Here is a 24,286-nt window from a genome sequence, read left to right as displayed (position 1 = left end):
AACTTGAACTTTGTGTTACTGCCTTGATTTTTTGGCCCAACTGATTATCTTTCTTACTGTTTTAGATTGATTTGTTAGTTTCTATAAGGATTGCTTTGCTTTCATTTTCCCTCTTTTAATCTCTTCTTGTTTATTATTTTATTTTTGATTTTTGTTTCACATATTCTTTCAATTTTGGTGAGAAAATATTTTGTTACAGGAAGTTTTAATTTATCTTGAAATATACTTTTTAAATATACTTTTGAGATACTTTTAAACATATTTTTAGTATCTTGAAATATACTTTCTTTCTTTTTTTTTTTGAGATGTTGTCTTGCTCTGTTGTCCAGGTTGGAGTGCAGTGGTGTGATCTCAGCTCACTGCAACCTCCAGCCCCCGGGTTCAAGCATTCTTCTGCCTCAGCCTCCCTAGTAGCTGGGATTATAGGTGCCCACCATCACACCCAGCTAATTTTTTGTATCATTAGCAGAGACGTGTTTTCACTATGTTGGCCAGCCTGGTCTAGAACTCCTGACCTCAAGTGATCCACCCGCCTCAGCCTCCCAAAGTGATGGGATTACAGGCATGAGCCACCGCACCCGGCCAAAATATACTTTTAAAAAATATAAAGGTCTTTTGCATATTGAGGTCTTCTCCTTGCCTTCCCCATGTGGTAGTTTTCTCGCATAGTTGTCATACTTTCTTTGTTTAGATGCTTCATCTTGATGGAGACATTGCTTCTGGGTTTTCCCATACGTTCAATTATAATTTAGGTAGATTTATTTTGATTCTGCTTGCACTAATTACAGGACCCACTTATGCATCTTTGCAGAGCCTCAGTTTGAGCTGGATGTTGATAGTTTTTATTTTCTTTTTCTATTGCCATTTTATTATTTGTGGCTTTTGGAAAGAGAGGATAGAGACTACACACGGGAGTTTGGATTCTTCTCTCTCTCCTCTTTTCCAGCACTTATCACAACTGGACCAAGTTAAACATGTTTTCTGTTTCTTCCTCATTTGTGGGAGTGCAAGGTAATTGTGTGCATATACACTGTGTATATGTGTTTGTGTGTGTGTGTGTGTACTACCACACTCTCAGATGGCTATTAGGTTTGTAAACTACTATAGGACCTTCCTAGGGAACAACCACACAATATATATCACCACTTTAGAGTCATATAACTTTGAACCTAGCAAATCAATTTTAAGAAATACATCAGGAACAATGGTGTGTAAACCTGTCAGCAATGTGATTTTGGTTTTATAGTTGTTTATAATGGAAAATCACTTAGAAACAATGCAAACATCAAACAACAGGTGCTCATTGAATATATGTTAAATAAATTATGGCACACACATTCAATTACATATCTTATAGCTATTAGAAATGGTGTATACTTATACTTAAAGATACAAAAAGGTAATTAGGAAATAACTGTATATAGAAGAGTAGAATATGATTTTTACATAAAAATATGTCATTAAATGTGAATAAAAGGCAATGTTGATAATGATTATATCTGTGTGGGAGTGTGCAGGTGATTTTCACTATCTTTTGTGTAAATTTAAGAACTACCATGAATTTGTTTTGTAATCAGAAAAATAGCTATAGAACTAAATAACATCTAAGAAAGATACACAATCCCTGCCACCATCACCAGAATAATTACAACTATTATTTGAATGTCCTTTGCCTGGTACTACATAAGGCCGTTAGTATAATTATTTCACTTATTCTTCTCAGCAGCTCTATAAGACAGAAATTAGATTTTTAGTTTCTAATTAAGGAATTAAAGTTTGGAAAGGTTAAACATGTCTAATGTCACACAGCTTATAAATGACAATGCCTGAATATGAACCCAGTTCATATAACTATAAAATCCACTATTCTTCCCAGTACCTTTTGCAATTGTGACATATATCTTGATGCTCTCACAGGTTACAAGTTTACTAGAAAGCTCGTTATTTGAACTTTCAAATACTAGACCTTATTTCATAGTGTGAACCTAAAAGAGGACTCAAAGGACAGCAGAAAGACATACCCAACATAGAAAAGTATAAAAACAAAAGACATTAGAATTCATATTTCAATGTATAAAATTCATTTTCATTGAACATTTTTGTTAATATGACACTTTATGAGATAGAGGAAGAGGTCTTAACAGATTAGTGTTCAAATCATAGGATAAGACAGTATTAACTCTTTCAAGCCATCAACTGAACAATTTAATGTGCCAATGAGCAAATTTTCAAAATATCCTCATCATCTGAGGATATCTTGAATTTTCATGCGGTTTTATGCAGTCTTTACAACAATCATGTAGTGTGTTTGATTTTGGTTTTCAGAAATACAGCCTTCTTCAATCATTTTCATCATAAATCCAACTTTCATACATATTTTCCTCTACATAATTAACAATTGACCCAGAATAATGCCCAATCAAATCAGTCTACTTTAATTTCAACAAGAGTAACTAAAGTTAAAAAATAAGGACAGCAGCAACAACATAAATGAGATAGTCTGAGAGCACAGACATAGTAGGTGATGGAATGTTTAGGGGATTGGAACAAAAAATAGTGATTAACAAAATTTCAAACATCTCTTCTGTAATGTAATTATTACTATTTACTAGACTTTGCTACTATATAACACAAGTAATCAAGTCAAAAAGTGACAAAATCCAGCACAAAGAAGCAATTCAGTAGCGTACCCATTCTGTCCCCTACCCCAAAGGCAACAACAATGATGTATTAAAGATTCTAGAGTCAAAGCCACAAAATTAAGGGAGAGCCTTATACTTAGAAGATACAATAATGGAAGCACTTCTAGCATCAAGTCCTCATAGAACAGATTCACGAATATCCAATATCATTTGCTAAACACTGGAGTTGAACAAGTAGTAGATGATAGGGTGGAATGGTGACAATTATCTTTTTTCTCCTTCAATTTGGAAAGCAATATGAATGACAACTTGCCAATTAAGATCACCAACACATGAGGATTCAGAAACTAAACTATGAGTCAAAAACAGGCTTTCTTTAGAGTTCATTTAAGTCAAGAGTTTTGGTAAGCAACAATGTCAATTATTGGCTTTTATCTGTCATTATAGTAATGATGAGCCTGCCAATACAATACCTATTTGTAAAATAAATAACAAGAAATCAACAAGGACTTGATGCAAGCATAACATTCTTAGACACAAGTTAGTAATGTAGACAAATTTCTGAATTCTGAGCTAACCAACAAAAGAAATGATTAATTCTCCACCTATTCAATCCAAAGCATCTGAAAAAACCAAGCACAACAACAAAACTAAGAAATAATGATACTCTTGTCCTCTCAGAACAAATGAAAAGAATTCTCAAAATACGATCCAATTAATTTCTTTCCCTAACACAACAGTAATTCCTGAGTGAAACACCAAAGCTTAGGTTCACCAAAGCTATACTGAAAAACCAAACCTAGGAAAGCCCCAGTAAGGTCTCCTGAAAAAATTTTAACTTATCCCCAAGACTCTGTGGATACATGTTCATAGGTTATTCGCAAAGACCCCACACATTTTTTTAAGGGAACAGCTAAACAAATTGGCCCCAACAGAAATACAAATAAATGGATTAAAAACTGGCTATCTAACCGTATACAGAGAGAAATCGTAATTGGTAGTCCGTCTAGTTGGGGACAGGTTTCCAGTAGGGTCCCACAAGGATCGATATTGGGTCCCATTTTGTTTAATATCTTTATAAAAAATCTGGAAGACAAAGTAGAGAATGTGCTAATTAAGTCGATTGATGCTACTAGATTAGGCCTGATGGTTAAACTAAATTGGATATAGATAAATGCTACTGGTCTTTAGAAATCCTTTAGATCAAGGCTAACAGAGAATGGGAATCTGAATAAGTTTTTAAAAAATGTTTTGTTTTAAAAAAACGTCAAATTCCAAGCAGTAGAAATAAATTGATTGCAAGTAACTTAGTGGCTTTGCATTAGAAAAGATTACGCACAATGGATAAAGACAACACAAAGAGTCACAGCACCCACGAATGGAGAATAAAGAACATCCTTAAATGGAGATCTCTGTGGTGCAGCTTTACTTAGAAAACTGTTGGCTGCAGGTGCATTTGATATGTGCAAGTACCATGGTGGTAAAAAGGTAAGAATAACTTGATTCTCAAATATACATGTTTTTAGTATTTGGCAGAAAAATAAACAAGGAAACAATGTAAAGCTTAAAAGAAAAGTAAGGGGAGTTGAAACCTGAAACTATGGGCAGGAACAGTGGGTGAGCTCAATCAAAAGCAAAATTCCATTAGGACACACACACACACACACACACATGCACACGCACACCACTAGAAGAATGCAAGAGAACATAGGAAAGACTCTCCTAGCATTAGAATAAAGATCATGTTGAAACTACGTCAAAGGACACTTTGGAAAAAATATTCAGTAGACCTCATGTTGGTTTAAATTTTATTTTAAAAATCTTAGTGCGGTACTACTTGTCGAATGAAGACAACTGTGAAAGTGACACTTGCTTATAAACTTTCATGTGCAGGTAGCTGGGATTTTTCAGGTGAAATCAACTGAGTTGGAATACATAAACTAACATGGAATTAACTTTTCAGTTTTTGTTTGTTTGCTTTTTATTTATTTATTTATTTTTTATTTGCCAGCACACTTGTATGTACACTGGAGAAGGATGGAAAAATCCAGATCAGAACTTTTAAATGCTTGCTATGCGACCTTGGCTATTTCACCTTTTTAGGCACATAGGTTTTCACATCGATGAAATGACAGGATGGAAATTATTTTAAGAGCTGCAAATTCACTTATTAAAACAAAAACTTAAGGGAAGCTAATACAGAAAAGAGGCTGAAATAAACGCGGCAGTATCTGCTGAATCAACACTGGGCTCCCACCTAGGCAGGCTTCCCGTTTTTCAACCCTGCCTGACCTCAAGACAATGCATGTGTTCAAAAATCACTTTCAAAAATCTGACACACTCCTTCCATCTTTAGGAAATCACCAGAGGAAGGTGAAAAATTTAATCCCACTCCTGATTTTCCCAGAGCAGCCAACAACACTTAGCTGATTATAAGTGCTTGATCTTGGAAAAAAAACAACTATAGAATTACAGTTGAAAAGAAGGGACACTCTTGATAAGAAATGGGGTGGTATTATCCATGATGCTGACACAAAAGATAGCACCACATAATCAGGAGCAATGTGGACCTCCTCTAACATTTCATGCTGAGTGAACAAAGAAACTGTGAGAGTCTGGAAAGTTTGATGGTCAGCGTTTTGTTTTAATCTAATCAAAATGGGTTGTAGGTTTTCTGCTCTGAGAAATAATAAAGTTTGATGCAGTTGATTTGCTATAGATTTTACAGCTAATATCCTTTGAAAAATTATTTTCTTGATTTGACTTTAAAACTTTTAACACAAAACTTTCGCCTCTAAACAATATTCTGTTTTAGGAAGGTTACTGCATTCCACATGGTAGAGCATGTAGAACACATATGCAGGCATCACCAATAAGTACGGGGACTGCAAATTTTATTTTAAAAAGTAATAATGCTTACCACTTACTATATTTTAATATATTATTAATATTTATCACTTACTGAGTGCCTACCATGTACTGAGGACCATATTATCCTCTTTCCACATTATCACAATTATGTTCATAAATAACTTTATGAGAGGAATTAGCCCATTTTACAGATGAGAAAACTGAAGGGCCGGAGAGGCCAAATTTTTTGTCTACTGTCACACAGTCGTTAAATGGGAAGGTAAATATTGAACTTGAAAGACCCTAAAATATTTGTTCAGAACCATTGTTCTAAATCATGACTGCTGATGTCTTGATTCTTACACATGCTGCTCAAAGAAAATGGAGAAACAATTTTGCTAAAGAATATTTAGATAACAAGGATTTTTTTTTTTCAGTACCTCAGTTTCTTATGTCTGAAAACAAGAAGTTATGGGGAAGCTATCCTGTGTACTGCAGAATGTGTAGCAGCAACCTGGGCCTCTGCACACTAGATACCAGTAGTAAACCTCATCCCCTAGTTTTTACAACTAAAGATGTCTCCAGACAATGCCCAATGTCCTGTGGGAGAAGAAAATGACCCTGTTTTGAGAACCATTGAAAAATACTAAATAATCTCTGGTATCTTTTTTGTTCTCTCCTATTCTATCACTTGAATTGCAGGGTCCACCTTCAGCCAAGAGGATAGGCTTTTCACCACTATGGGGTAACTGCCTGGTGAACTTTTCTCTATTTCCATTTTAGAACTACCTGAAGCTCTGCAGGTTCAGTTTGTATTAAACCTTCTCTCTCTAGGTCTTAACTTTATCATTTAAATGCAAATTGGTATAAAAAATAGGGTAGATGAAAGTGAAGAGATCAGATATTATCTTATTAAGTTAGACTTGCATTATGCAATTGATTTAGACTCATTTTAAACTGAAGTTCTATGAGATAGTGTTATTTATTTATTTATTCTCTTTTTTTCTCTAACACTACTATGTCAGGAAAATCAGAAAATAGGTTTAGAAAATACTCTTTCATTTGACAACCTGAGAGAACCACAATGGTAAGTTGGAATCTATTGGCAGATTCCAGTAAGTCAAACCTTGAGTATGGGAAAGAATTTGGCAATTTCCTAGACCCTTATGGTTTTTTGGTTTCCAAGGGCCATATTTAAAATTTGCAATGTTGCAAATGTCATCTTCTAAGCAAGAAGTGCCTTGGATTAGACAATAGTCTAAAACCAAATATTGGACCTATGGATATGTGAAAAACATTACTGAGTTAGAAGCTTCCATATGGTTTGCTCCAAATACAACTTAATGGTAGAGATTATTTATGCTTTGCTATCCTTGGAATTAAATTGAAGTCAGAAATATCAAAACATCAAAGAAATAATCAGTTTTTGTTATAATTAATAATTCCAGATGTTTTAAAAGGATTGTTTTCCTAGTCCCATCATGATGAACTATTTATTGGTCCAATATTACACACTACTTTATAAACAGTATTTAGGACAGATATGAAAATCAGACTTTTCTTTGGCTTTTGCTAAAGGTCTAAATGTGGTTTCTGGGAAAAGACATATAAAAATATTCTGTTAGTGCAGAAAGTGCTATAACAGGAAGCCAGGTGAAGTTTAACATAGAGAGTAAAGAGAGCTGGCTCTACCGGGACTACCATCAAAAACCTTAAAGTGGTGATTCTCAGATTTGGATGCAGATTAGAAAAACTTAGGGAACTTTTAAAAATTATGATGCCCATGGTTTCTCCAAGAAAATCAAATCAGAATTTCTGGGGAAGGGACCAAGGCTACAGTACTTTTTTTTTCAATCTGTGCAGGTCATTCCATTGGCACCCATGATTGAAAACTACTGACTTAACAAATAAACAGGGTTTACAGTTTTGTGGGAATTATTTGACCATGTCTGACTTAAGCAAGATGGTGGCCTCATATAGTCAAATGCTGGAATGATAAGTGGTATATGTGCAAGGCATTATCATTTAAGGGGAAATTTATTTGTCTTTTCCCCCCTACTCTTCTTATATTCTTCTGATTACTTCAAAGGAAGAGTCTCAGTTTGTTGCTTGGTTGGTCTGTAACACATCTCTATACTTGTTTATCTTTCCTTTAAGTCAAAGAGAATGCAGATTTAAGGACCAGAGACTTCATCTAGTATAAATTAGAACTTAATGATATAGTTTTTTAAATTTGTTACATATATATGTATGTATGTGTGTGTGTGTGTGTGTGTATATATATATATATATATATATATAAAGCTATTGTCCAGCAAGTAATACTGACTGAAGTGACATTAAATTTCCTTTTTAAATAAATTAGGTGAATAAATTTGAAGAAAGCATAAATAATTACAGGTACTATACTCATATGTGGGAAAAAATCATAAAGGTCTTATCATCTTTGAGCACTCCTCCTGTTAATGAAAAGGGCATCCCAATCTTGTGTCATGAGTTTGGTCTATAATTGTGCTTCCATCATTCATCGTTTGTGTGATTTGGGGAAAATGACCCATTCTCTTCCCTGGGCTTGGTTTCCTCATTTGCTCAACAAGGTCATCAACCTGTATTGCTAGCATTCTTCCATGAGTTTAAGAAGCAAGGAGGACTCGCCCTTTGAATTTACCTTGTTGACGTCCAGGCGCATCTTCTCATTGTTGGCACTGGCAGCCTTCTCAGCTGCTTTCTTTTGGCGTTGGGGCCCCCTCCCAAAGAAGATGTAGTTGACTAAAGCATATTCCAGAAGGGCCATGAAAACGAAAACAAAGCACCCCATCAGGTACATGTCAATGGCCTTCACGTAGGGGATTTTAGGGAGAGTTTCCCGGAGGTGGGTGTTGATTGTGGTCATTGTGAGGACAGTTGTGATTCCTGAAAAAAAATGGGAGAGTTAGAGTAATAATGTTCCTATCTCCTTTCTTCTTTCATAACAGCTGGAAAGGTGATCTATATTCATTTTCTCATTCATATACGCCACAACCTATTTATTAGGCCCTTATTATTTTATGCCAGCCCCTATGATAGGGTATGGAGATAGGAACAAATTAACTTACAGTGATCACTGAACATTTTGATCACTTCTTTTAATTAAATTTTTGTATTCATAGTTATATATCTAGTGGGGGTTTAAAATGTGAATTAAATGCTATGATGGGCACATGTGTAAGGTGAGAGTTGAGAATATGAAGAGGACTCTAGGTCAGCTTTCTGATGTGGCAGGGACGAGGTTAGGAAATAGAGACTTTTAAGTTGATTTCTGGAGAATGAGTGAAAGTCACCCAGGTAGCCCAGAACTGGGGGTCAAAAGTCATGTTTAACTTATGGGGACTGCTGGTGGAGAGAGCTTTTATATCAAGGTTGGATTTCGGGGAGAGTACACAGCCCATTACCATGATCTCAGGAAAATCACTGTGGGTACATTGCAGGACAGGATGGGAAGAATCGTGAGAAGAGTGGAGGTTATGAGCCATACAGAGAGCCTAATGGGGGAGTTTGAACTTAAAATTAAAGGCAATGTGGAGCAGGGGCCAGCTTCAAGCAAGGGGGCAATTTGCTTTTAGAACAATCACTGTGGTGGCAGTGTGGAGGATGGGGAGAAGCAGGCATGGCAGGATTAAAGAATGCCAGTTAAGAGGTTTTCAGAGTAATCCAACTGAATGATGAAAGTGAAGTCAATTAAAATAACAAAAAGGGTATTGAAATTAAAGAATACATTATACAGGCAGTATAAATAAATGATTATAAACATTTGGGAATTAGAAGTGGAGGGTAACAGAGAAGCAGGAATCACAGTCCTCAGGTATATGGACTGGACAATTAGGTATATAATGCCCAGATAAATAACACAGATGCATTCTAGGACTCCTTATGGAAAATGTGACACTGGGTCAGACTGTAATTGTTCGTCCTGTTGAGATGGTATCTCTGACAGTGGGAAGTAGTTTCCCTCTAAGCTGTAATTGGAAGGTAAATGCACTGAAAGTCCAAGGTCCTGAGTATGATAAAGTCCAGCTTTGTAGCAAAATAGTGATGTGAAAATAGACAAAGATCAGAGGTCAAGATCACACAGATGGAAAGTCGTAGAGTTGCCATTGGAATGAGAATCTTTCTGACTCAGGAATCCAGGCCCTTAAACACTATCCGATTAACACATGCTGTAAGTTAAATTTCATTCCTATGACTTTTGGGGGACATAGTTTTCTGATTTAATTTTATCTCACTAGTAATAATATCATAGTTTCTATTTTATTTTTATACTCCACCAAGAAACAGCTACAGAAAAAATAAATCTGAGCATTTGATTCAGAGCACATCCATAAAACCTTGGTCTTGCTTTAGATACAGGTATCTTACATTTCTCATGTCTTCTGTATAGCCATCATTTTGAGACATTTTCCAGTTTCAATTTTCTCTTCATCATTTCAACTACAGATGATCCTGTATCATATGTATATAATAAAACTGACATTGCTGATTTTACTATTTATCTAAATCTCATTTTGAAGTATTTCTGAACCTAGTAAAAAATTGCTCACATAAAGATATTTTAAAAATGTCTTCTAAAAAGTTAATAAATGATTCATTCTTCCTGTAATAGATACAAAAAAGACATGTTTCAACTTTGGAAAAATGGGATATTTGCAAATTTTATTCATTCTTTCATTCCGCAACTGTTTACTGAGCACCATTCCCCATGCAAGACACTGCAGATATAAAGCTAGATACGGACTTTTCCTCCAGGGATCTTTCATTACTGAAGGGGAAAAGGACATCACACAACTAAGTAAACGTAAGTTTTAACTGTGGTTAGTCTAAACACAGGGTAGGTCTATGGTACTGCAAGTGTATATATCACAGGTGCTCGACTCAGCCTGAGAGGTCGTTCCTTCTCCTTCCTTCCATCATTGAGCCACATAATTTAATTTTAACCCCGTAGCTGAACTGATCCCTTTAAAACAGAAATCAAATCATGCCACTTTTATGCTCATTCAATGGCTATTTCATTCAAAATAAAAGCAAAACCTTGCCCTGGCCTACCATCCCTTTGTGATAGCCCTTTTGTGATCTTTTAGGCCCCTTTCACTAACATTGTCTTTGCTACTTCTCCTGAACTCACCTGGCCTCACTAGCCTCCTGCTGACACTCTTGGATTGCTCTTGGATTGCTCCCACCCAGGGCCTTTGCAGTCATCTGGAATATTATCACCCACATATCCACATTGCTCTTAACCTTCAAGTCTTAGCTCCAATGACAACTTCTGAGTGAAGTCGGCCCTAATTATTCTAAACTGAACTCCTAGCAAACCCATGCCCCCTTGCTTTATATCCTTCTATAGATTTACCATATTGTATAATTTATGTGGCTATTAAATTTATTGTATATCTTTTACTGCTAGATATAACTTTCAGAAGACTGTTCTATCTCCAGTGCTTAGTACAATTAGCATATATTAGGTATTTAACAATTATTTGTTCAATAATAAACGAGTGGCTCTTCTAAGGACGTAATGATTAAATTGAGGTTTCATGGTAAAAGTGAACAATTCAACATTTTAAAGGGAATAGTCAGAATCCACAATAAACAAGATTGTGTAAAAGGCCATTAATTTACTTTATCTGAAGTTAATAACAAAAGTGTTCATGAAATGTAATTTATTCTCCTCTTATATTTGTTAGAAAAAAAAATCAAGCATAAGATGAGAGATGCCACAGATTACTTCTCAATATTCTTACTTTGTTGTCTCCTGCCTTAGCCATGCTACTCTGAAATGTTAATAAGAATTTAGAATTCTTTCTGTTTATCCATTTGCTACACACCACATTTTCTTGTCTTTCATGCAGAAAAAAAGGTGGAAGGGAGCTCTTCTTAGGTAAAGAAGCACAGATACAAATTGAACAATTATGCAAGCAACATTACATGAAATATGTTTCAATAAAAATATCAAACTGATGGGACTAATCTCATTATCAACAGCTATACGGTTAACTAATACTGACATGAAAGAGCTTTACTTCATGTTTAATTGATTTAATGCTGAATCAGATCACCCAAAGTCTCATAGCTAAACTCTTGCAGTGTGAGAGGTTCAGTTCATCATGCATCACAAATTTCAGGATAAGGAAAACGCGTGCATGCGAACACAGACATGTACACACAGAGTCAAAGTCCACAAGCAGTAATAAAATGGCCTACCTAATGCCACCCTTGCAGCTGAAGCATCGTAATTAATCCAGAAGGAGACCCAGGAGAGGATGGTAATCAGGATGGAAGGCATGTATGTTTGCAGGATAAAGTAGCCAATGTTTCTCTTAAGCTTAAAGCTGAGGGATAACCTGGGATAGGAACCTAGAAAGGCAATTTTAGAACATCATCATTATCAATCAATATTTATAGGATACTTTTCTTTAACGGTCCATAAACAGTACATCGTCTCTCAATTCAGATTTAGCTCTTGGTAAAGGACACTTTCTTCTGCAAAAGTAGTCTGAGAGCCCTGAGTTTCTAATTACCAGGAGTTTACTTAGTGTGGAAAGCATCCTGTACTCACCAGTAATTAAAAGAATTCCAGCTCTTCCCTACTCAGCCTCATAGAGTGAATCAAACATAGTCCTCCTCTGTAATTGTTAGGACAATTTGAGACAGTCCTTTTTTTCACTCTTTCAATTGTTCCTTAGCAAGTTCATCCTTTAAGTTAGTCTTACATGAGAGCGAGGTTGCATGTTCTGGTCATAGTAACAGAAAACTCTTCTCAAGCCACAGAAAGTTTAAGTCTGTGATCAGTGGTGATGTTTCAGGGAATGTGGGTTTTTGTAGGTTTTCATGTGTATGCATTCTTTTCTAAGAGTTTCATTGCTTCCATTGGAGTTCTAAAAGTACACCTGACCCACCAAAAGGTGGAGAATCATTGCTTTTGAGCAATATTTGTGGGAGATATAACTGAAGAATCAGCTTCCTAAATCTGGGTCCTTTGATTGTGATGACCTGGGGAACAACCCTTTAATAAAACAAGATAACAGAGCACAGTCTTACACTATAGGAAGTTCACATGATAAGTAGCCAGGGAGAGGATATTCTCATTGTTTGGAAGAAAGCCTTGTTTAGTTTTGGGAGGTCTAGGCTAAGTGTCTGAATATGATAGTAAGAATATTCTAAGTAGGAACTCATTTTCATAGATTTTTTAGGAATTCAGCAGACCTCAAACTTAGGAAAAGTTTCTGTTTGTTGTTGTTGTTTTAAAGTTAAAGGCAACTTTGTATTTTTATTAAGTCACACAGTTTTTGCCTGAAGTGGTTTGCAGGCACAAAAAGTATCTGACTTCTTAGCAGAAGAGCCATTCCAGTGTTAGTTATTTCTGTGCCTGTGGGTTTTATTTCAATAAGAAAAATATAAAGAAGGATACCCCTGTGGGTTTAATATTTTTACCTAAATGAGTGTCTACCAAATAATTACTTTCCTCAGCTTTATTGCTACAAAAATGCAAAAATTTTGCTGATGAAATCAAGTATGACCATCTAAAATCTCCATACTGGAAGGATAAAGATGGCAAAGGCCTCGGGATAATCTTAATACCTGAAACAGTTTTCTGTTCACAAAGGAGGTAAAACTGTGTAAAGAAATTCTTATCCTTTGAAGAAAATATGAATTCCTCCCATTGTCTTTGGGGAATTTCACATGATCAGACTTGAATGAACCGCAACTTGGCTCTCCCAGTGATTCAAGGGATTATGATCAATTCTGTGGGAAGCATAATGTTATAATGTTGGGGAAGAGCTCTGAGTCAGGTCTTCCTCTTTCTCTTCCTGTATTCTTTCTAAAAATTAGTTGCTTCTCTAGCAAATGAGATACACTGAGATGATCCTCTCAGCTCTGCTGGGGTGGCTTCTGGAAAGTAATAGTATGGGTCCCTAGTGGAGCAAAACGCTTCATGGGAAACTGAGGGTTTTCAGTGGATTTGTCTTCTAAAGTCATTGTGCTTCCCTGGGACATAACTCTAATATAAGTGAATACGTTTAACATAATGTGGTGAAGATTATTTTCCTTTAACACTTTTCTATGATACAAACCTGTGGAAAAAACAACCTTCTTGGTGATAAGTTTGTAATCTACAATAGAGAACTGTGGAAGTTCAATTTTCGTTACTCCTGTTACTGCATTATCATCGCCACGCCAGTAAAATTCAATGTCATCAGTTGTGTATCCATCTGTGAAAGGAAACATACACACGCACACACACAAATACAGAAAACAAAACAAAACAAAAAAACAGACAAAACAGAAAAAAAAAAACCTGTTTAGAAGATGAACTATATAAATAATATAAAGATACAGCTAAAGGCTGTTATGTGTTTGGTATCATACAAAACATTTCAAGTCTATTACTGTATTTTATCCTCATGATGATCTCATTAGGGTAGTATAATTAGGCCTATATTAGACTTACAAAAGCTTAGAGAAATTAACAGTATAGACTCTTTTGCAACTAGGAAGTGGTATAGTTGGGACTTAAACTCAGGTTTATCTGATTATGAATCCCATTCTATCAAACATTATCACATTATCATACAACATCATCACAAAACCCTAGTTTTACTTTATGAGAAGATAAAATAAGAGAACAATAATTTAAACTATTAGTATAATGGTGAATATTAACAAATTCTCCCCCAATATAAAGCATATGAATTACAATACATTTGAATTTCAAGCCAGAAGTGATTACGAAGAATCATCTGTTCAATATTCATGTAGCTGATTTTCAAATTTGACTTTGTAACATATTTAGTTTCAAAGAAAATCTTCCTCAGAAAAGTTCAAAACAACATTAACTTCAATCGCTTTGAGGAGTAGATATAAATGCATAGTGTACATTGGACATGCACAGTGCATTTTGGAGGCATGCTTCCATTCATTCCACAACTATTTATTAAACACCTACTATGCATATCAGGACACAGTTGCTGGGGATGAGATTCTGTATAACAAAGACATATTCTCTGTTATTAATGATACTCTCAATTCACAGGGTGGAGTACAATCTTAAGAAATGAGCACACATATAATCCTAGCTAGTAAGCAAACATATAACAGCAATGAATAAGCACATATTAGATTGTAAACAGTGCTATACAGGGATGTATCCAGTGAATATTAATAATATCTTATAAATTCACCCACCCTCCAAAAAAAACCCCAAATAAAAAGCATATACCACGTTTCATGTGAAGAGATATCACATTTATCTTTTCAAAGAACTTTTGCATCTGGATAGTTGATTTTTACAAGTCTGGGAGACAGGCAAGATGGATATTGCTCTGCCATTTCCAAAAACAACCCAACAAATTTAAAAGACTGCTTAAATTCTTTGCCTTTTGACATGTGACTAGTCAGTGTGACAGGGATGACAAGAATACCAATCCTTGACTCTTAGCCCCAGATGATTGTCAACAAACCACCTCTCTTTCCTCCAAAGAGAGGGAGTTCAATCTTTAAAATAAGGTAGAAAAAAATGGTTTTTTTCCCCCCAAAGAACTAGGATACCTTCAACTGGAGAATCTACATCAAACAGCACAGCTCAAGCTGTATGGTTTAGCTTTTCTAGATATCTGCAGTTCCCTTTTTTTCATAAGAGTAGCCACTTTATCTGATGCAGAACTACAGTCTTTTGGAAGAGTTATAGAGCATTTGAAATTCTAATACCACAACCGAAGGCCTCTGGATATAGTTAACGTTTTTCAAAAGGCTTCTTTACTTGCAAACACCACAAACTATATTAAAATCAAAATTGTAGAGTTTTAATTGATTATACACCAGCAATATTTTATTAGTATGATCTAACGAAGAGTCCTTTGCTTTGGTAGAAAGTCTTTTTTTATGTAACTTTCATGTAAAAGTAAATTTCAGGGCCGGGCACAGTGACTCATGCCTGTAATCCCAGCACTTTGTGAGGCCAGCGTAGTAGGATCACTTGAGGCCAGGAGTTCAAACCATCCTGGGCAACATAGTGAGACCCTGTTTCTACGAAAAAATGATAACAAATTGGCCAGGCATAGTAGTACATGTCTGTAGTCCTACCTACTTGGGAGACTGAGGTGGGAGGATTAAGTTCAGGCATTTGAGGTTGCGGTGAGCTATGATGGCACCACTGCACTCTGACCTGGGTGACAGAGTGAGACTCTGTCTCTAAAAATATGTATAAATAAATACATAAAAGTAAATTTCAGACTCATGATTTCAACATACATTCCAGGTATTAAGTGAGTTGAACAGTAGGCAAATTCTCAGAAAAGAGCCCCTCACTTCCCTCTAAAATTCTCTACCCAATCCTGAGAAGTGAGATGCCTATCCCATAGGACAACTGTACTTTTCCTACGATTTCAAGTTTCCTAATGTGGTGACAAAATACTCAGTCTGAGGCTCCATGTCAAATGTAATCCAATTTCTTATCAGTTCTTTATCCATACCTCTCAGTTATGAAATAGTTCAGAGACAATGAAAATCCTACCTTTGATAAACCAGTTTAAAATAACAAAAGGACTACAGCTCCTAAAATCAAACCAAGTACTCAGAAATGCACTGTAAATTTTTTTATTTTTTTTAAATTTTTTTATTTTTTATTATATAAACATGAAAAAAGGTTTTTATGAAAAAAGATGGTAATCATGTCCCATGAAGTTACTCCTAACCAAGATTCTCCTTGATTTTCCAAGATAATAACTGGCAGCATGTTGCAAAGTAGCAACTGCCATTTATTGCGTTAGTTGGTGGTATATGCTAGGCACTTTGTTAACTAGACACCATCCCTTTCTACAAGAGAGCTAAGGCCTCTACTTCAAGGACACTGGGTTTAAGATGCCCAAGAAACCAGCAGAGATTCTTATTTAGCTAATCAGGAATTGGCTTGGGTATCTGATTTCCTTTTTGATAAGCATTCCAGATAATTCTATTGTAGATGACACATAAAAACACTGAGAACCACTTGTCTAGCAAATGAAAAAGATAATGATAGCAATTAAAATAAATGCAGTTATTTATTGAGTGCTGTTATTCATTTTACCAGGAAGTCTATTAAGCACTTCACTTTCATTATCTCATTTAATCTTCACAACAATCATTTTATAGGTGAACAGTATTTATATACATTATTTGAAATAATGAGCCCTGATCCTGCAAGTTAGTTACTTTTGTTGTTAACTCATCGTTGAGAAAACTGAGATTCAGAGAGATTAAGGACCTTGCTAAAAATCACACATCTGGCAAGTGATAGGGTAAGGACTTGATGCCATATCTATGTGACTGACCTCAAGGTAAGCATTTTTTCCATGGCATTCCCTGCCCCACCAATAGGCCATAAAAAATACATGCTATGTTCAAGAAATGTCCATTTTTGTACAAACAAATGCAGTCATCTTCCAAAGAAGAGAAAAGAAAAATGAAACAGTATTTCTTACATAAAGAACTAGGTCTAAACTAACAGAGTATATGTAGTCCTCAAGGTTTCTTTCCTCCTAATCTTCCTCAGTATTTACCTTCTTTTATCCATTGCTATAAATATTATAACAGAAACTTATCTGTAGGTAGAGGAATGCGAATGTTTATAGCATTTAAACCAGGTTATATAAGAGACGCTGATTAGTTTTCCAACAGCAGAAACATTATTAAGAACTGCAAACTTTTGGTAAAATGACAGTGTTTGCTAGGCAATACCTTGTGTGGAGTAGGCACTCAGTAAACATTATTAAATTCATAAAGCAATTATTTAATGCACACGTGAATTTGACTTTGTTGCTTTATGTAAATGCTTTCTCTAGATGTTTACATATTGTAGAGGATCATGTATTGCATTTTTATTTCTGCCTCTTGCTCTTACTATAGTGCCAGCACACAGTTGGCACTAAATAAACATTTTCTGAGTGAGTAAAGAAACACCTAATAAAGAGAACTCTTAAGAATAATTCAAGGTTCTTCATTATATATCTCTCCCTATGTATTAGTTCTTCCTAAGTTACTGCACATCTCTTTGTCTTCTGTTTCCTAACCTGTAAATTGTGACACCTAATATAATAATAATAGTCACTTCACAGAGCTGTCAGGCAGAAAAAAACAGAAAAAGATGTAAAATGCTTAGAACAGCACCAGCAGATAATAACGAAGATTTCAGTTGATAGTTATTCAAATTAGAATTATTAAAAATGAATGCAAAACATATTTCGTGTCCTATTTTGTGGTTATTAAATGAATACACACAATTTGCACAATGGAAAACGTAGCTGTTCAACCACACTTATAGAACCCTCCAACGTTTTGGAAATTGCTAATAAAAAGTTTCAAAGTTATTTTGATGTTTTGGGCTTTGGAATCTGACACAATAAACAGCACACTGTATTTACTTCTGGCTACTGCTAGTCTTAGAAAATCCAATCCTCTTGACTTCATTTTAGGCTAACCGAGAATAGAAGATTGCAAATGGAAAGCAAATGTTGCTATTGCATCATTGGTTTCTGAAGATGAAAGAGCAATGAGCTCCATGACAGTTCCAAGATGGTCAAGTTAAAAGACAACTCGATATACTTCATAGGATTCGTTTAAAGCAGACCTCGTTTTCTTCTTTTCTTTGGATATTCTCTGGAGGAATATTTAGCAGTCTCTCAAAGTGATTAAAAACTAAAAGAAAACATATGCAAATATACCTGACCTGACTTTTAGAGGTTTCATAATAATGATGAGTTAAAAAAAAAAATTTGATTTCTTTAAAAAGATATCAGAAGGAAATGCACTGAAGTACTTCATTAATGTACTGCAAATTAAACTCATTTATATTTTATTAATGGGATTCCAGAAACTGAGTCATTAAATAAGTTTGTATTATCATCAAAAACATAAGACACATAATAATTCAGAAGGCCTATAAATAAAGTAAAATACAAATTCACTGGCATTCACCTGAAGAAATTAAAGTTATATGAAATGTTACAAGCCTCTGATCAGGAAGGACAAATATAAAAATCTATAAAATATATATATATATGATACGAATGATAGATACATTCTCTTTCAAACATTGATGAAAAATATGTATTATATGGGATCTAAGAAATAGAAATACCATTTTAAAGCATTTACATAATAACTAAATATGATCTCACAATTGTGACATTACCTGATCATATAACATAGCATTTTAAAAAGGTTTTTCTCTCTTTACTGTCAATCTACATATCTATTTTGTTATCTACTAAGTCAATATTTCATTTTAGAATTGTTTTACTGTGCAAAAAATATGAACCTGTGCCAAGATATTAAACAGCAGGAACCAATGAGAACATTTAGAAGAAGTGAATTAATGCCACTATTTATTTTTTCTAGTGGGAAATTAAGGTGACTTATTGTTCTCTCATTACTTATTTAAACTTTGTTTCTCATTTGGATTGGTAAATATTCTAGGATTGTATCCAGTATAGCAATTGTCACATAGCAGTTGCTTTAATCTGTTAATTTTGTCATCATAACCAATTGGCAATCAATGAGAACTATGGGTCAATGTTATTGCGATAGTTCACACTAATCATGGTGGTTTCAATCTTTTAAGAACCATCTTAAAAGGTGCATAAATTTAATGTGTACATCACAGCATTTTATGTGTACAACACAGCACTTTTTTAACAAAATACTTCATCATAAAATAATTTAGCACATACCCTCCATTTGTATCTAAAATGTTTTATAGTTACTATTATTAGTCTGTAAATAACTATTAGTAAACCTTGATTTCCATTCTCAGAAACACTAACCTGTAATGTGCTTCATGGAAAAGGGTTACACAATCAATATATTTGGGAGTAACTATCCAATTTGGCTCCCTATTATAAAGTCATGAAACATTTAAAACAGTAGTTCAGGAAAACCTGCAATAAGTAATCTGCTTAATTTTACTTACTCCTGGAATATCTCAAATTTATTTAACCATATACATTTTTTAGCATATGGAAATACCCTCCCTGGTATAATCATTCCATAAAATATTGGACTGCAATTATTCACACATTTTAGGGAAGTCATACACAGTGCTCTTTATTTGTGTCCCCTCGAAAGCCAGGTAAGCACTGGAGAAGACCCACAGTCCCTCAGAGACAGATTCTAATTTTCAGTGAGTTAACCATTTTTCCCTCCAAAAATGTTTCCAGGAGAGAAAAAAGTGGCCATAACATAGAGATAGAATTATCTTTTTATGGAGCAAGAGAGACAAATATTTCAGGGAAGCAGCATGATTGAATGTTCAGCCAGAAGGCAAGCATTCTTCTCATGACTAGCTTGAGTGACCTTAATTAGAAGTCTGTCAGTCCACCATTAGAATGAAATCCACTCCATGCAAAGGCCTGTGTGCTCTGCAAAAGTACAGGACTGAGCACAGTCAATGCCAATTAGAGTCACTGGGATATTTCAAGAGGCAGAGACAGACACACACTTGTCAGCCAGAACTCTTTCAACTCAATATCGAAAGTGTTCCAAAGACACTCTGAGTGATTGCTCTGACTCCTTAATTGCATCTTATTCTTCACTCTGCTCTTTAGATGAACTGCTAGACACACATTTTTTGCTGTCAAATCACTTCTAGACCTCAAGTAGCTCAAAATAATCGGCATAGGGTAGGTCAGGCTTGATTATCTAGTGGCGTCTTAGTAAGGACACCATCAAGTAAGTCATGGCCCAGCATTCAACCTTCATCAAAGATGACCTATTTTTTTGTGTGTGAGTACAATTTTTTAAATTCAAATCTTATGATGTAGGAGAATAGGAAATCATTAATAAGCAAGTAAAATATCAGATTGTGGGCTTTAAAGACCATATCTCCATTCAGATTCTAATGCAAAACTGTGTATTTGTTGTCTTTGTATGGAGCAGGGTGATCTGTTACCTGTTTCTACAAATTTGGCTCCATAATGTGTTTCTTACATTTTCTTACTTATGTTTAGAGAGACTAAGCAAATTAATCTACTGACCCAGGTAAAAAAAACCAGTTAATAATAATAAACAAAATAGCCACAACAATGATAATATATAGCAGCTACCAACTATAGAGCCCTATGTACCAGGCACTGCCTTAAGCTCTTTATAACGTTCCATCTCTACAGAGAACTGAAGTGTTATCGTTATCAGGATTCTTCCCCTTCATCTAACCTTGATTTATCCATATGCATGAACTCTAAGTCCTAAAGTAACGTTGACAAGTCAGAAAACCGTTGGCATAAAGAGTAGGCCAATGCTTCTTAAGCTCATGTGCACAGAAATCACTTGAAAATCTTGTGAAAATGCAGATTCTGATTTAACAGGTGAAACCCCAGATAGTGAAATTCTAATAAACTCCCAGGTGATGATGATGCTATTTGTCCATGGACCATCCTTAGGGTAGCAGGAGATTGGGAGATTTTTACTGAGTGTAAGTCATTTGCCATGTGGTAAGTGTCAGGCAAGAAAAATCTTGGATCTAGCCATATCCAAAGAAGAAGAAGGTTTTTTTCTGAACAAAAGTTTTCATAAGCTCCAACATTAAAATATTTTTTCCTAGTTCGATCTCCTTTACAAGGAATAGGAGGAAACGTTGCTGATGCTGTCTCTATTCAGGGGCATGATTTCCTTAAATAGTCTATGACCTACACTCATCAATAGCAGAAAATACAGAGATGGGGCTAGGTCCAAAATTTTTCTGCAAATTTGTATTCACGCCAGTTTTATTTAAATATTTTGCCTCATTAGGCTAAGAATACTACACTCTGGCATTGGATTTCTGCATCTTTTATTCATATCCTTCAATAGACTTGTCAGCAACCTTTTAGGGTTTCTGCCTTTCTCCAATATTTATACTACATATGCTGCTACTATTTTTTTTTTTTTTAAGTTGATGGGAAACAACAGATGCTGGCGAGGCTGTAGAGAAACAGGAATGCTTTTACACTGTTGGTGGGAGTGTAAATTGGATCAACCATTGTGGGAGACTGTGTGGTTATTCTTCAAGGATCTAGAAACAGAAATACCATTTGATCCAGCAATCCCATTACTGGGTATACACACAAAGGATTATCAATCACTCTACCATAAAGACACATGCACGCATATGCTTATTGCAGCACTGTGCACAATAGCAAAGACTTGGAACCAATCCAAATGCCCATCAATGGATAGACCGGATAAGGAAAATGTGGCACATATACACCACGGAATACTATGCAGCCATAAAAAAGATGAGCTCATGTTCTTTGCAGGGACATATATGAAGCTGGAAACCATCATTCTGAGAAAACTAAGACAGGAACAGAAAACCAAACACCACATGTTCTCACTCGTAAGTGGGAGTTGAACGATGAGAACACATGGACACAGGGAGGGGAACATCACACACAGGGATCTGTCGGGGGACTGGGGGCTAGGAGAGGGATAGCATTAGGAGAAATACCTAACGTAGATGATGGGTTGATGGGTGCAGCAAACCACCATGGCATGTGTATACCTATGTAACAAACCTGCATTTTCTGCACATGTATCACAGAATGTAAAATATAATTTAAAAAAAGAAAAAAAATTGATCAGTATACTTAATATTTGTGCACTTTGTATCTTACAGCTCAATAAAAATTTTAAAAGATGAAAAAAATGTTTATGATAAATTTCTATGCTTTAAAAACTTAAACAGAATAAAAAAAAAAAAAAAAGAAAAAAAAACATAGGAAACTCCTTGTTGGATATCCCAGTTGGGGAAGTGAGAATTTCCCACTTCAATTCAACTTCAATGCAAATTCTTCAGGCATCCAAAACTCCATCACTGTAGCTTCTACCTGCAGCCTCATTTTCTATTATTCTTATTCTTTTTCCAAATCTCTCATCTTTTGCTCATACTCTTCAGCAATCCTCAGAAATCCTTTGACCTCAAGGTACTGGTTCAAGTTATTTCAGTTACTTAAAATATTTTCCCCTTTCACATCAATTGTCTGCACCCTTTAAAGACACATTTCAACTTCCAACTTTCCCAAGGCACTATCTTGTTTTCCTTAAGTTGCAATTGTTCTATCTTTACTCCTCCTCTGATATTTCCACAGCACTCTAGTGGAATTTCTATGAGTGTGGTTCTCACAGGCAGTTTTGCATTAGAGGATTTGTGGATGTTTGTTGGATGGTCTTCCCCCTCTAGACTATCTTTCAAGAAGGTGAAGAACTATGTCCAGTCCTTCTCTGTAGCTCTTTTCTTTCTTAATACAGGTCTTAATTCAGAGTGGCACTCACCCAAGTTTGCTGAACTGAACTGTCAACATGCTCATCCGTTTACTTGTGGCTGCTCAGATCCCCCTCTGAGAATGCAGTGATGAGCAGATGTCATTCGCTGAATTGCAGGGTAGTCAGATTACAATCCTAAGCATCATTAGTGGCTTGGGATATGGAGTTCCCATGCACTTGTCTCAGAGTATCAGAGTCATTAAAAGAAAGGCAATGCTGCCAGTACTCGTTTATAAAAAGTAGCTACCAAGTTGGAGTAAAGGCCTCTGTGTTGAGGGAAAATTCTTGATGTTGCTGACTTTTAATTTGTATTTTCATTCCTAAGTTGAACAAAAGCTTCCTTTGAATGGCCATGACCCTCTGATAATGACTTTCTCTGGCCTGATAGATGTTGGAAACCACTCTGCCACAATTGTCTCCAGAGGGAGCTGATACCTACAGCTCAAATGGAATAATGTTCCCTGGTGAGAAGTGGATATAGACACACAGAAGAGTTGGTTAACTCAAAAGTGATAAGGAAGATGTTTAAATTAACAAAGCCAATTGAATGGTCCAGGTGATATGCACAAATGTGCAATAAAGTGTCATCAACTGTTACACCAACATATCTATTTTCTAATAAGAGGTAACAGAGAAAGTAAAGTCCTATCTGAATGATGTAGGAACTGGTCTGGGTCTCTCCATCTTAACCCATTCTTTTGCACATCTTCACTGGGATAGGGGTCAGCTGAAGACGTGCTTATTTAAGGAATTGCAGGCAGGATGCTCCTGAAGATACATTTTGGGTCTAAAAGAGTTATTAGTCTGCAATATGGACTGTTAGCATGTATCTTGAATAGTAAGACAAATTTTCATACTGTCCCTAAACTCTAGATATGAACCCTTATCTGTGCTATCCTCTATTAGCACTCAGTACATTTAATTGAAATTATCTGGTAAGGATTTTATCTTTTTTACTCAACTATGAGTTCTTATTTAAACAAGGAGCATACATTCTTAAAATTTGTAACCATGGCTTGGAGCAGAAAGGAGGCAAATATCAGATATTCAGTACATCTTTACTGAGATAGACTGAACTTGTGTTAGGAGAAAGGGCTTATGTAAATAGCAGGAGAGAGACGTTGGAGGTGGACAGCAGACCTGCTGCTCATGCAGACATATATGCACAGTTAAACATGGCATTGTTATTTTGTCTAGGAGAGTCAGTTCAATGAATTGATCTAGAGCATGAGCTTTTTAAATGGCCACTAGCTAATATTTCTAAAGCATTTCTTGTGTGAAGCAAAGTACTTTACATGCATTGCCTCATCTAATCATTAATAGAATCCTTTAATGGAGAAAATATTTTTCTTATTGTACAGATGAAGAATGTGCAAGTTAAAAAGGTTAAGTGACTTGTCCAAATGCCAGAAATGAGGATTGAACTCAATCTGCTTTAACACTGAAATCCAGTCCCATAGTTGCTATATTTAACACTTGACACTATTATT

The 24,286-nt window shown here is 35.4% G+C and overlaps 1 protein-coding gene across 4 annotated transcripts in view; it reads right to left on the bottom strand.

Annotated features, from left to right (window-relative positions):
• The window catches only part of GABRB2 (gamma-aminobutyric acid type A receptor subunit beta2), a 258,604-nt gene that overhangs the window by 29,465 nt on the left and 204,853 nt on the right, over positions 1-24,286 (bottom strand). For 2 of the 4 annotated variants that reach the window (XM_023218771.1, XM_023218770.1), the window contains exons 7-9: positions 13,598-13,735; positions 11,727-11,879; positions 8,161-8,405 (exon numbers count right to left, since the gene is read on the bottom strand). In XM_023218771.1, the coding sequence (XP_023074539.1) occupies positions 8,161-8,405; positions 11,727-11,879; positions 13,598-13,735 (536 nt within the window). Of the gene's footprint in view, positions 1-3,614; positions 3,729-6,281; positions 6,288-8,160; positions 8,406-11,726; positions 11,880-13,597; positions 13,736-24,286 lie in introns of all 4 variants that reach the window. The other 2 variants (XM_023218772.1, XM_023218769.1) reach the window with 2 other exon arrangements.

Source organism: Piliocolobus tephrosceles, chromosome 4, assembly GCF_002776525.5.
Source record: "Piliocolobus tephrosceles isolate RC106 chromosome 4, ASM277652v3, whole genome shotgun sequence".
Taxonomy (NCBI): Eukaryota; Metazoa; Chordata; class Mammalia; order Primates; family Cercopithecidae; genus Piliocolobus; species Piliocolobus tephrosceles.
The sequence above is the reverse complement of the archived record's forward strand: the minus strand, read 5'-3'. Positions and strand labels throughout refer to the sequence as shown.